Below are 13,693 nucleotides of genomic sequence, written 5' to 3'. Positions count from 1 at the left end.
ATAAGGTCCGTCCAAAGAAGTTTCACTTCTTACGTGTGTACTCTAGTACACGCATACATTTTTTATTTTATTATTATAATAGGTCTAGCCTAGAAAACCTATGTAAAATCAGAATAAAACGGCCCATCACTATATAGACTGTTTGGCATTTCTCGCTTCACTGAGCCATTGACAAGCATTGTGTGTTGCCTTTGTCAGTATATCGGAAAACTCATGGAAAACTTAAAATTGAAATGTGCGTTTGACATTATTCTTTTGTGCACTTTAATTTTGTTGAACGAGCTGAAAATGATAGTGTGGATTGTGCAATGTTTTTGTTAAATTCGGTCGGAAAATTTATGAACAAATGCACGTGTTGTGGAGTTTTCTTGAATCTATACTTATCTACACTAATATTATAAAGCTGAAGAGTTTGTTTATTTGTTTGAACGCGGTAATTTCAGGAACTACTAGTCTGATTTGAAAAATTATTTCGGTGTTAGATAGCCCATTTATCGAGGAAGGCTTATATATATCATCACGCTAAGACCAACCGGAGCGGAGCAATGCGAGTAAAACCGCGGGGCACGGCTAGTTTATAATTAAATTTTAATAAAACTGTTTATTCAAATTATTTGATAATACGTAAAGATCTAAGGCAATGTCAAGATCCAGATAGAACAATATACCTACCTTACCTACATTAAAAATCTGGTTTTTGTACTACTTAATACAAAAATATTATGACACTATGAGCAAATATTTTTATACTTCATACGTGTACAAATATGAATTTTTAATATATCTGCAAAACAGAATAAAACTATTAATGTTAGGTAACAATGCACCACACGGATTGCGAAATGTATTCGGAACACGAACTGTATATTTTATACAATATGTCTACATTTTATAATTATTCTTTATTGTTCAAAACAACATGAATTTAGTTCACAAATTGATATGGTTTCTTAATACATATTTACCTAATCACTTAATTATTAAGCTTAAGTAAGAATTTAATTTATCGTAAACGGCTCAACTGTTTTTTCTACAATGTACCTATAACAATTTTCTCATTATAATTTTATTTTAAAAACAACTTATCTCAAGCTGATATTCCTACATATCCAATTAAAATAATCCCTTATTACTTCATAAATCCCTTGTAATATTAATCTAAATTGAATTCCACCCGATCCACCTTTACTCCCTTCGCCCTATATCCCGGGTCGATGACCTCAAGGTCACGATCGATCAAATTGCAAACCTCATCAGGTGTTTCATATGAAGCTATTTTTGTATTTTGTTACGGAAAAAATGCTTTTATATCATCATTGTCACCGTCATCATCTAATACATAAAATTTTCGGATCTGAAGTTAAGCTCCTCCGAAACGGCTTAACCGATTCTGATGAAATGTTGTGTTATGTGTAGAGTCTAAAAATCGGACAACATCTGTTTTTCCGGGACAGCTAGTAGATATTTAAATAAAAGCCGTACGTGCATAGCGTACGAAAAATACTAATTGGATATTTTTTGTTCAATAGTGTCGGCGTTGTTATTTTAATTTATTAAAATGTGTAGACGGCCTCAATATTTTATTTTTTATTCGAAAAATTGTATTGATGCTCGTTATAATTGCCTTTGTTAGGTTAAATCGAAATAAATCATTTTAATTTTGCTGTGACCAGGTTTTTTTTTAAGTAACGAATTTTTCACTGCCCTGAATAATTCCCACTTTGTTAAATGCGCACACTATTACTATTACTAAATAGTAATAGTAATATAATATTATTACTAAATAGTAAAACGAAGTACATATTCAAAGATTTTACACAAACTCACCTGAAAATTTGTATACCGCAGCGGTTTTATACATTAAAAATCGAATGCCTGCACTCATATTGATTAATTTTTGTGCAATAATTTAGTAGAGTTGGTTTTCCTACGCGTTTTGGGTCAATCGATGTATGGTTAAATAATTATTGTTATAAGTGGTTATTTTCATATTATTTATATTTAGATTCCATTTTTTTATCTTCTATATTTTGTAATTGTGTAGGTAATTTATGTTGAATCAATTTTCTTTTAATAGATAGAATGTTTCAAGACGAAGGTTTTAGTATAGTATTTCATTTGTTAATTTTTATCCTACGCGGGCGAACATAATTATTACATAGTATTCATGTGAAAAATGAAAGACAAAGACATGAGACAAAGCGTCTACTTATGAACGGTATAGGAAGAACAAATGCAAGAAAAATATTAGTTTTACATTTGTGGTAAGACTCCAACACTAATATTGTTTTAATTAATGTAACCTTTACGTCAGTTTCCTGAAGACAGAATAATTAGATTACCGGTCATATTATTTCACAGCCAGACGCCCTTGCGTTAATTTTTCTTACTTCTAATTCCTTCTAGCTAAAAAGGTTACAGACCGATTGACCTCACACGAAAATATTGACAAACCTACGTAGTTTGAGCTAAAACTGCGGAAACGTGGTAGGAATTTACCTACGTGACTTTCTTTTTAGGTATAGCTCTGAGTATTGATCTAGAATATATTTGGTACAGGCGTAACTTTTGTGGCTAGTTTTATTCTGCGGTGTCTGAAATAAACGATCATACTTCAAAATAAGTAGGTACCTATCTTATATTATACTAGCTTTATGTATGATATCTAAGTTTGGTATCAAGTTTGAAAGTATTGTTCTTTTTATACTATGGTTTTATACTTACGTGAATAGATGTTATCTTGAGAGACACAATTGTTTATTACATCTATACTAATATTATAAAGCTGAAGAGTTTGTTTGTACGCGCTAATCTCGGGTACTACTGGTCCGATTTGAAAAATTCTTTCGGTGTTAGATAGCTCATTTATCGAGGAAGGTTATAGGATATATATCATCACGCTACGACCAACAGGAGTGGAGCCATCGGGGTGAAACCACGCGGAGTAGCTATTACAAATAAACGTAAACGCATTATGTAACCGGGAAAGCAAATTGGTATGGGAAACATTGATTGCGATAAAACCAAAGTGTGAAGTCGTGGGCGGAAAGTAATAAATAATTAACCTCATCCATTTGCCCTTTTGTATATAAGCAAATACGACCTGTAAAAAGATCTATACCTTCCTTTCCTTATCCTTTTTGTTTTTCCTGGTATTTCCTGGTACCTATTATAGATTATATTCAATGTAAAGCTAGGTAACATTCTGAACATACGACAGGTCTCAGCTTCGGTTTAGGTTGATGATATGATTAGCTGTCAATTAAAACGAAAATATATAAGTAACTAGCGGTCCGCCCCGGCTTCGCCCGTGGTACATATGAAAAATAGATGTTGGCCGATTCTCAGACTTACCCGATATGCACAGAAAATTTCATGAGAATCGGTCCACCCGTTTCGGAGGAGTATGCAGACTAACATTGTGACACGAGAATTTTATATATGTATAAGATATATTATCTACCTACGTCAATAATGTATCGATTATGAACATTAACAGCAAGTAAATGTTGGTGATTTTGCCTTATTGAACTTTTACGGCTGTCTTAAACGTAAGTCGATTTACGTTGAGTTTTGAGATTACAAGCTATCTCTGTAGCAAATTTCATCCCGATCCTTCAACCGTTTATGTTTAAAAATATAAAAACCATCCTCATAATATTATATTACGTTATAACGTCTTCTTCAATGCACGAAGCCAAAATACACTTTAAATTCAAACATCTTACATAAAAGGTAACATAACTCACCTCCAGCTATTGCAGACTAATCATTTATTGCTGTATCCTGCTGGCAAGTTGCCAGGGAACTGACGCAGTGTCCTGGATTTTACTAGTCGGGCAATTAGCTTGAACGATATTTTGTTAAACTTGTTTATGCCAAGATTTTTGAATGAAGTGTTTTGTTTTTTATTTCGCTTTCTGTATTTTAAGTTTCTACCCGATTGCGAGAAAGAGGGTTATGTTTTTCGGGTGTATGTATGTGTATTTCTTTGGCATGCCCTACAACACTGGAAGGATTTTTATTTATGACGTGTTGTTTTGATCATTAGAATTGTGTTGGGTTTATTGTTTTCATATTAATAAAAAAATATTGTTTGTTGAAATTAAGAGTAGTTGATTAGTACATTTAGAAAGGGACACAAAGATGTACTATGGAGAAATTTAATACAAATAAAAAAATGTGAGAAGTGTGCAACGTATAGATTAATAATATATTAATTTTACATATCTGATATCTGATTATTCTAAGTGTATTTTCAAATCGTTCGTACAATAATTAGCATTTTTCAATTTAAAAATTACAACTTAATATTATATATGAATTTATTATAAAGATAAATGATTCAAGTTGTCCTTTATTTTAAAAGGAAAGACAAAGCAAAATATTCAGTATCTGGGTAAAATTACACAATAGAAAATATAAAATAGGAGTGTGATATGAGTTGTATACGAAATAGTTTTTGGCGTAGCAGCCTTACCTAATATTAAAAAGGTTGGATATTCTGCCAAAACGATATCATTTTAAGCTTATTTAATTAATTTCCTGTAGATATTAAACCTAAAGTCATTTAGATATACGTAGGGATAAATTCAGTACCTATGTTTGTTGGTCACCGTTAAAATAAAATGGCTTAATAATGGTAAATAAACATTATTTTAGCTACCGCTATACCTACTTTGGTTATAATTCTTCAAATTATAAAATGTTACTTACCTACATTAAAAAAATAAAATAATTAAATAATTCTTTCATTACGAACAAGGCATTGCCAACTATTAATGGTTCCCCTCGCTTCAACCAAACACCTGCAAAATTCTACACTCTTCCGGCTACCTGATATTTACAACAAGAAATTTTCAAGTGTTGACATATTTCATCTCTCCCGTAACAGTTTTAAAAAAGCAGTAACAGACATCACCAATTCAATAATTTCTTAGTTTACCATACACATTCTCACCACACTACACCATTATACACTACACACACAGTACACACACTCACACATCCATACCAAACATTCTATAATGGGTACGTTTTCCTCTTTTTTGTATACCATGTCCAAAAAAAAAAATATATATATTAATTTTTTCCACTTTGTCATTGTTATAATTAATGTAAAACTACTGTCACATTAATTGTCTTATTATTGGTATTCCTTTTTATTGGCGTATTGTTTTGTTAAAGTTAATTATAAATATTGTAATACAAATAGCTGTAAGGAATCTATGTATGTAAAAAATAAATAAAAATAAATAAATACAATGAGATAACTAATGAGAGATTTATAAAATGTTAAACATTTGGTCTTGATATAGAATTACGAATAAAAGACGTACTAATAATATTCAATACTACACAAATATATCGTTTATTAAATAAAGCGCATAATTTGAACAATAAATAATATCACAATTTAATTAATTCTCCAACTGTAGCATGTCCAACACGGCTGTCATCAGTGGGTTCCCGCCAAAACGTTGTATCTGCAACAGATTATAAATATTAAAACTACAACTGTCAGAATATACATTTATATTTTTTTGAAGATGTATTGGCCTGGTTGACAGAATATATATTTTTAGACTATAGATCCATGTTGAAAAAATTATGGGTCATTTGAACCACCAGGTGACCTATCTAGAACGATATAAGAGCATAAAATAATAAGATTGAGCACTATGCCGTCACTTGTAAGCTGTCCACCTGAGTGCAGATGAGAATACGTAGTATATTATTATTAGTCTGTGGTACAGGTAGAGATTTTTTCTCCTTGTCTCCATGATTTTTGTACGGCGTTGCGGAATAATGGATTAGAAGCAGTATTGAAATAGTATGACACAGATGCCGTATACGGTAAGGTGTTTTTACAGTTTGAACATTGAATTTAACTAAAATAGTAACGTTATTTTTTTCAGTTTAAATTGAATAATTAGTAAAAGATAAGTAATTGAAGAACCTACTAAGTTGGTTTCAACCTTGTTCTCTATGACTATGAAATACGAGAATGCAAGCTTTTTCATTACGATTTTATCTATATACTAGCTTTCCGCCCGCGGCTTCGCCCGCTTTGTCTAAAACATAATAAATTATATACTAAAACTTTCCTCTTGAATCACTCTATCTATTAAAAAAAGACGGGTTGCACTCCGGGAGTGCCGGCAGAAGTTAAAACTTGATTATTAACGTTGAGCATGTTTGATATTTTGGAATGGTATCCGTCTTACGCTTTTTCGATCAGGTCACGTGTCCTGACGCGAGTTTAAGATTTTATACCCATTACAGAAAAAGTGCTCAACGCCGCTAAAGAAGTTTTCACTTCAAAAACCGCATCAAAATCCGTTGCGTAGTTTTAAAGATTTAAGCATACATAGGGACATAGGGACAGAGAAAGCGACTTTGTTTTATACTATGTAGTGATATTTATGTTTTTTACTCTTTTTCCTGTAACTTACCTCATTTCTCAAATGCCGGTCGAGATCTCGCAAACATGTCTTCGTATACTCCAGGCTGCCAGTCTCTTCCAACAGCTTCACGCAATAACGCTTTGTGTTCACGTCTGTTGTTCGCTGCTTTAGTATGTCTGTTTGACTCAGGAATTAAGGATATATTGCGAAGGATATGATATGGTTATTTATAGTTTTGATTTCTGTTAAAAGAATATAACTAAGGTATTTGATAAGATTGATTTGATAGGCATTAAAAAGTAAAATTAATACAAATGTATATTAAATAAAATAAATAAATAAAATAAATAAATATTGAGAGCAGTGGTGGCTCAGTGGTGAGACCTCGGACTTCGAATCGATAAGTCCGGGGTTCGAGACCGGGCGAGCGCGCAGGAAATAAATTGATTTTTCAATTTATCTGCGCATGTTGTAACATCACCACTGCTCGAACGGTGAAGGAAAACATCGTGAGGAAACCGACATGTCGAAGAATCAAAAGTTCGACGATATGTGTCATCCGCCAACCCGCACTTGGCCAGCGTGGTAGATTATGGCCTGTACCCTCATAGGAGGCCCGTGTCCCAGCAGTGGGAACATATATGGGCTGATGATGATGATGATGATGATGATGAAATAAATATTCAGGACAATTTTCACACACGGCACGATCTGATCCCATACTAAGCTTTCGCTTGTGTTATGGAAACCAGATGGCTGATAAACATACATATATATAATTTTAAATAAATACTTAAATAGATTATTAACACCCAGACACAGAGCAAACATCTATATTCATCACACGAATATTTGCCCCAGGTGGGAATCGAACCCACGACCTCTGGCTTAGAAGGCAGGGCCACTACCAACCAAGCTCATTACATTAATTAACTTCAATCCTTCATCATCAGTCAAATCATCCTTAACTAGTGTAATATTATGTATATTATCTGTGCTAATAGATACCTATAAAAATACTAGCGGTCCGCCCCGGCTTCGCCCGTGGTACCTACATGTATCTCTCAAGTTGGATCGAACTGCACATGGTGTGCGAATTTTATTACAATCGGTTAAGTGGTTTAGGAGTCCATTGAGGACAAACATTGTGACACGAGATTTACATATATTAAGATGAATGTATATTGGTTTCTATGTTACGTTTTTAAGACTAGGCCATTGAAACGGTTTAAATTAAATTTGCGGCTTTGAAAAAAAAATCGTATCAGAAATTTGCTTCAAGCTTTTGAAGAGTAGGTATATTCGTAGAGATGAAAACTGTAAGTTGTAGTTCAGTTTTGGCGCAATAATACAAAAGGTCACGCGAATAAAGCCACGGGCGAATACTATAGGACTTGTAAAGGATACTCAAAATGGTTGCACCCCACGAACTTTTCGCCGCATGAATCACGGGTAATGTGAATTTGCCTTCAGTTAAATCCATGCAGTAGTCATCTAAAACCTGAAATATAACACTATTTAGAAATATTAAAACTCAAAACAAAGATAAATAATTTATTACAATAGTACCTTGTCTGCTGGCCGTTCGTCACACGCCTGTAACAAATAAGTAAAACTTATTTTAATAGTTAATACTTGGTTAATACATTACCTAAAGAAATAGCCAAGTTGCTACGGTGAATGTACAACTATTTAATAATCCGTGGTGTGCTACTTGGGTTAAAAAACAAAATTTGACACAATCTAATAAGACATGAATTAATTATGTTCAGTGTTTTGTTACAGAGTACCTCCTAGCTACAGTAATAAGTTCATGAAGATTTTTTGTCCATTGCTAAGCTCATTTGCAAGGTCAATTTCTAAGTAAAACCAGTTTTCCTATAATTTTGTTAAAATTATTATAATAGTAGGTATATTAGGAAATACAAATAGTATCGATTTTAAATACTTACCTCTGGTTGTATAATATTACAATAGTCATCTCTCAGCTGGAAGTACATGCCGAGGGTCTTCGCGAAATTGGAATAATCAGTTTTGTTATCACTGAACATCTGCATAAGCTGGCACGCCAAATTGAACATACCTCCCGTCTCTGTAATTGTCAAATAACATTAAATTAATATACTAGAAATAACATATGAACTCTTAAACAGTAAACTTATCAAGAGTAAATTATAAGAGGGAGAAATAACTCTGGCCCCGGAACCACAGACACAATAGAAAATCTATTGTGTCTGGGACCGATCGGGCCGCTTGGGGCTCAATGGGTTACTATTCTAAACAATTAATCAATTATTATCTTTACTTCCTTATATATTTTTTTTTCTGCTTTGTCCATTCATGTTTGTACAATGAAGTATAATAAATAAATAATAAATAAATATTATTTGAAATGAAATGTGAAAATGTATGTGATTGTTTTTCTTTATCGCAACAGAACGAATTAATGATATTATTTTTGTGACTGTGGCTAGTTTGGAGAGTAGAGAGTACCTACTAGCTACTGGCCATTTTTTATCGGGAATAACATCTCATTCACAATGGAACTTCAAGTTATTCAAGTTCATTCGAAAATGCAGGCGAAATTGCGGGCGATAAGCTACTAAGTAATGTGATTTAAAATTTAAGTTTAATAAAAGTTATTTATTAATAACCTCCTCCTTTTTTGAAGTCGGTTAAAAATCCACAATCTACAAAAACTAGAAGCCATAACCTCAACATTTATTTGTTCCAATTCAAAATTCCAAAGAACTATCTAGAACCCCAAAACCACTACACAGTTGAATTACTTCGTTACGTACTCTGTTGAAGCATCGCTTTGTACTCCTCTTCAGAGGGACAAATGAAACTGTCCCTCCAATATATCTCCTTGCCCTGACCTCGAATCAGCTCTAGTGATTGCTCAGAGAAGATTTGCTGCGCCTGAAATCGAAGGCAATATAATATTACTCTTCTAATGTATAGAAAATTCTTATACGGGAAAATAAGTTCTAAAAAGGCAGTAAATACACAAATATAGGTTAAAAGCTCTAAAATAATACAAGAACATATTATTATAAGCTCACAAGTTTGTATGAACGACTGAACGTATGTTTATTACTCTTGCCCGCAAAAACGGCTGTTTGGATATGTATGAAATTTAGTACAGAGATAGATTTGTATGGATTAGCACCAAGGCTACTTTTTTAACCGGGTAGGTAGGTACAACGCGAGTAACACCGTGGGATTTAGCTCGATTAAATTAAAGCAATCGCATTATTCTTAAAGAGCTCCACATTTATGGTAAAATACATATATATATGAGAATAGGTAATATTTAATAACATAATATGTATAGTTTATAGTTCCGATTTATTTAAAACTTTGAAATAAAACAGCCTTTAATTTTTTTTGAGAATGCTGGGTAAAAGATGGTAAAAGTATACTAAATATCCCCGACAAATATGATCACAGTGCTGTTAAATTTACAGTCTAAGTTATTGGCTGAGATTTTCTAGTTCTAACAAGAAAGGAATATTTTCCAGTCAACTGCTGATATATTCACCAACTATATGTTCAAAGAGAAGTCTTATAAAACGCATTGAATGGTACTTCCGTATGAAAGCTGCCTCAGACATAGAATACTTATAACACCCCTATTTCCAACAAAGGTTTATAGGGAATAGAAACTGCAAATAAATTCAGTATTTAATTTGATTATTATGAAATGTAAATATATTTTTAAGCTATTGCATAGCTTTTATCTCAGACTTTGAGCGCGGCGACCGAATGTAAAAATTCCGTAACGAAAAACCTAACACCACCCACTCCAACCGGCACAGCGATGCGATGCTATGCAATAGCTTTACCGCGGCAGTTCTCGAGTGCCACACGTATTTTTTTTTAAATGCATATTATGTATAATTTTTCCTTTACTTCGTTATTACTTTTTAATATGTAAAATTAAAAAGTAATAAAAAAGTAAAGGAAAGAATTCCAATATTTGTCGTGACCTTTATAACTCGTATAAACCGAATCTGAGGGCAAACAAATAAACTTCTATATACGGGTTAGATAGCTTTTACCTTCCAAAGTTTTGAGTTTCCTCGCATCTGTGGATATTAAAGGTCAAAGGTCAATAAATGTTTGTTCGCAAATACTTCAATTTCTATGCATTACGTATCTTTGAAACTGTTCCGAAACTAAAACTGTATTAGTTGTAAGTAGGGTAATGTAATTTTAAACTCTAAAAAAAGTGTATAATTTACACAATATAGGAACTGATTATTATGAAATTATGTGTCAAAGGAGTAAATTAGAATCGGACAAATTTTGTCTACACTTTATCTGTGTTTACAAATTGTACCTATCGATACAGATACAATTAATCTTTATAATTGTGTTCTCACTGTACATTTTCATAAGTTGATCTCTATAGTGGTGTGTATATAGAAGTCAAAAACAATTAAAAAATATGCAAATTCTTTCATTTTTATTTACCTTATCCCCCAACTTGCAACACTTCAACAGCACCAACACAAACACATGCACCGATGTGTTCGCAGCCCACGGGACTCCATACACGCAGTGAGCGGCGGGCAGCCCGCGCCGGACCGTGTTACCGTCTTGTATGTCGTCTAATCTGAGGAGTATTATAGCTTTAAAATGCTAATAAACGAGATTTTTTATCAAAAATTCGATCATGAGGCGGGATTCGAACCCGCGTCTTTTTGCCATGCCGGAGCAACGCCTAGCGTCGCGGCCACCCGTGAGCAATCGAATTTCTTCTACTATTTCAGTTTTGTGTCATCTCAACCAATACGAAACATTATTACAGTGACATCGATAAAATACAGTATTGTATCGATGGAAATGGATTGAATTTAATATTTAAACCTGAAAAATACGCAGTTTTATTCTATTCTTAAAAATTTCGAAAGGTAAAAAAAAGAAAATCGATACTTTAATCAATAAATGAAGACTCCTTATTGCAGGTCTTTAAAAAGCTGAGGTTTAGTTGCACCTTTAATTGCTACATTAAATCTAGTTTTGATTGTGTATAGGACAAAGAAATTAAAAAAAAAAACTGATTTTGGATCATTTACGAATAAGATTAATAAGCAAGATTTGACAATTATTAAATAAGGAAGAACTTACACCCAAAATGAGAATTTATTCCACAAAAGACTATGAACTAGAATATATTTTTTGCTAGCTATCAATAATGGATGGATTGCCGATTTCCTAAGATTTATTGCCCTTGCGAAAGTATGGCACTTACGAGTGAGTTATGTCTATTTGATCCCTTATACGTTTTTCATATACTCATATTATAGGTAACTGAGTGTATTTCTTAACTGGTATCGCTTATAAATAATCACTACATAGTATAAAACAAAGTCGCTTTCTCTGTCCCTATGTCCCTTTGTATGCTTAAATCTTTAAAACTACGCAACGGATTTTGATGCGGTTTTTTTTAATAGATAGAGTGATTCAAGAGGAAGGCTTTAGTATATAATTTATTAGGTTTTAGACAAAGCGGGCGAAGCCGCGGGCGGTAAGCTAGTTATAATATAAATAAAATAGGTAATAGGATTTTTTTTGGAAAATAAAGTTGTATCTTACACACCCTAGTCACTTTATTTTGTCGATCTAAAAGTTGCCTGAAATGTTTCATGATAATGTTTGCATTATTACGAGTTGATTGGTAATTTTGAAAGACTAGAATATCGGTATATTGATTTAAGAAAGAAAAGGGACAAAAGCGATTTTATTACTATTACTAGCTGTGCTCCGCGGTTTTACACACAGTTCTCCGCTCCTGTTGGTCTTAGCGTGATCATATATTATAGCCTAGCCTTCCTCGATAAATGGGCTATCTAACACCGAAAGAATTTTTCAAAACGGCCCAGCAGTTTCCGAGATTAGCGCGTTCAAACAAACAAACTCTTCAGCTTTGTATTAGTATCTATAGAGTAACTTGTTTTGTTTCGTAATTTTTTAAGATGACATGTTTTATACAATCATCTAATTCTAACATGATTTTTATTTGCTTAATAATTAAAAAAAAATCACATATTTACATCAAACTACTATCGCTGTACATCTGTATAATGTCAACGACCTCTCGCATCTTATTTTCAGGCACTCGCAGCCAATGGTTGAACGCCGCTGCGATGCGCTTGCGCAGGCCCTTGCTAGCGATTTGTGTCACATGACTGTAAGGTAGAAGGAGCTCCTGGAAATCGGTATTGTATGTGCACAGATAATAAATATTATGAATAAATAAAAAAATACATCTTATAAGTACCTAACCGTGATAGATATCTAATGATGAAATTGTATTTTTTTTTATTTAAATTACAGAGAATAAGTTGAAATAATTAAATCAATACATAATTGAACAAGTACCTAACTATAATAAATAATTTTTCTAACCAAATTTCGGAGTATGAGTTTAGTACAAGTTTTTTTACATGTTGTTTACATTCAATGACACCAAAAATTCTGAACGTTTCTGAACGAAAATTTGCACAGATAAAATATTATTTCAGTCGGGAATTCCCCACGGACTTTTTCAAGCAAGCGATGCCGCAGGTTGCAACTAGCTTATTTATTATAATTAAACAACCATTAATTAGCGATTAATAATCATTCTGTGACACATTTTGTTACTAAGAACCAGTTTTAAGTTTCAGGTCACGGCTTAATAATTAATTATTCACTGTCCTTATAGTTTAGTGGTTAGCGATATCGTGCCAAGTAAATAGCCGATTCGATTACCGATAACGAAAAAATTTGGTCTGAATGTGGAAGTTATAGTTATATAATACTTCATGAAGTATTTAAAACTAGAAAAAATAGAATCAATCTTTCAGCTAACAAAAATAACGTTTTCTTTAATCATACTTAAGTACTCTCTAGTGGCTATTATAATAAATTCTTTTTTTATAATCTTCTTTTAAGTACGAGGATGGTTCTTATGAAGAGAAGCCGGGGCGGACCGCTAGTGTAAAATACTTGTTTCCATTGTAAAATATAAAAATAAATACCTCCTCAAGATGTTCTTGAACTTCGCTCTTTTTCGACGCCATTTAAAAAAACAAGAGTTCACTCACTGCCACAGATTCTACATAAAATATACTTGTACCTTTTTACACTGTTCGCTGTATAATGAAGACAATGCATTGTTGACATTTACTTATAAATAAAGTTTAAAGGCATTTAAATTTAAATGTATTGATATAGGAAAAAATTAATTATTGTTAATAGTTGTTTTACACGCATTTGATTTTTTGCACGCCTCA

The 13,693-nt window shown here is 32.7% G+C and overlaps 1 protein-coding gene across 1 annotated transcript; it reads right to left on the bottom strand.

The window, feature by feature from the left end:
• Nucleotides 1–5,392: 5,392 nt before the first annotated feature.
• Nucleotides 5,393–13,480, bottom strand: LOC149479707 (terpene synthase-like). Its single transcript, XM_089707377.1, has 9 exons — nucleotides 13,439–13,480; nucleotides 12,470–12,624; nucleotides 10,887–11,028; nucleotides 9,209–9,329; nucleotides 8,360–8,499; nucleotides 7,977–8,003; nucleotides 7,815–7,908; nucleotides 6,456–6,583; nucleotides 5,393–5,486 (listed from the first exon to the last, which is right to left on the bottom strand). The coding sequence occupies exons 1-9, from the start codon at nucleotides 13,478–13,480 to the stop codon at nucleotides 5,421–5,423; spliced, it is 915 nt and encodes a 304-aa protein (XP_089563503.1). The 3' UTR covers nucleotides 5,393–5,420.
• Between the last annotated feature and the right edge of the window lie 213 nt (nucleotides 13,481–13,693).

Source organism: Colias philodice, chromosome 19, assembly GCF_061535455.1.
Source record: "Colias philodice isolate Cphi_HAF_F1 chromosome 19, ilColPhil1 Martin Lab GWU primary, whole genome shotgun sequence".
NCBI lineage: Eukaryota > Metazoa > Arthropoda > Insecta > Lepidoptera > Pieridae > Colias > Colias philodice.
The sequence above is the reverse complement of the archived record's forward strand: the minus strand, read 5'-3'. Positions and strand labels throughout refer to the sequence as shown.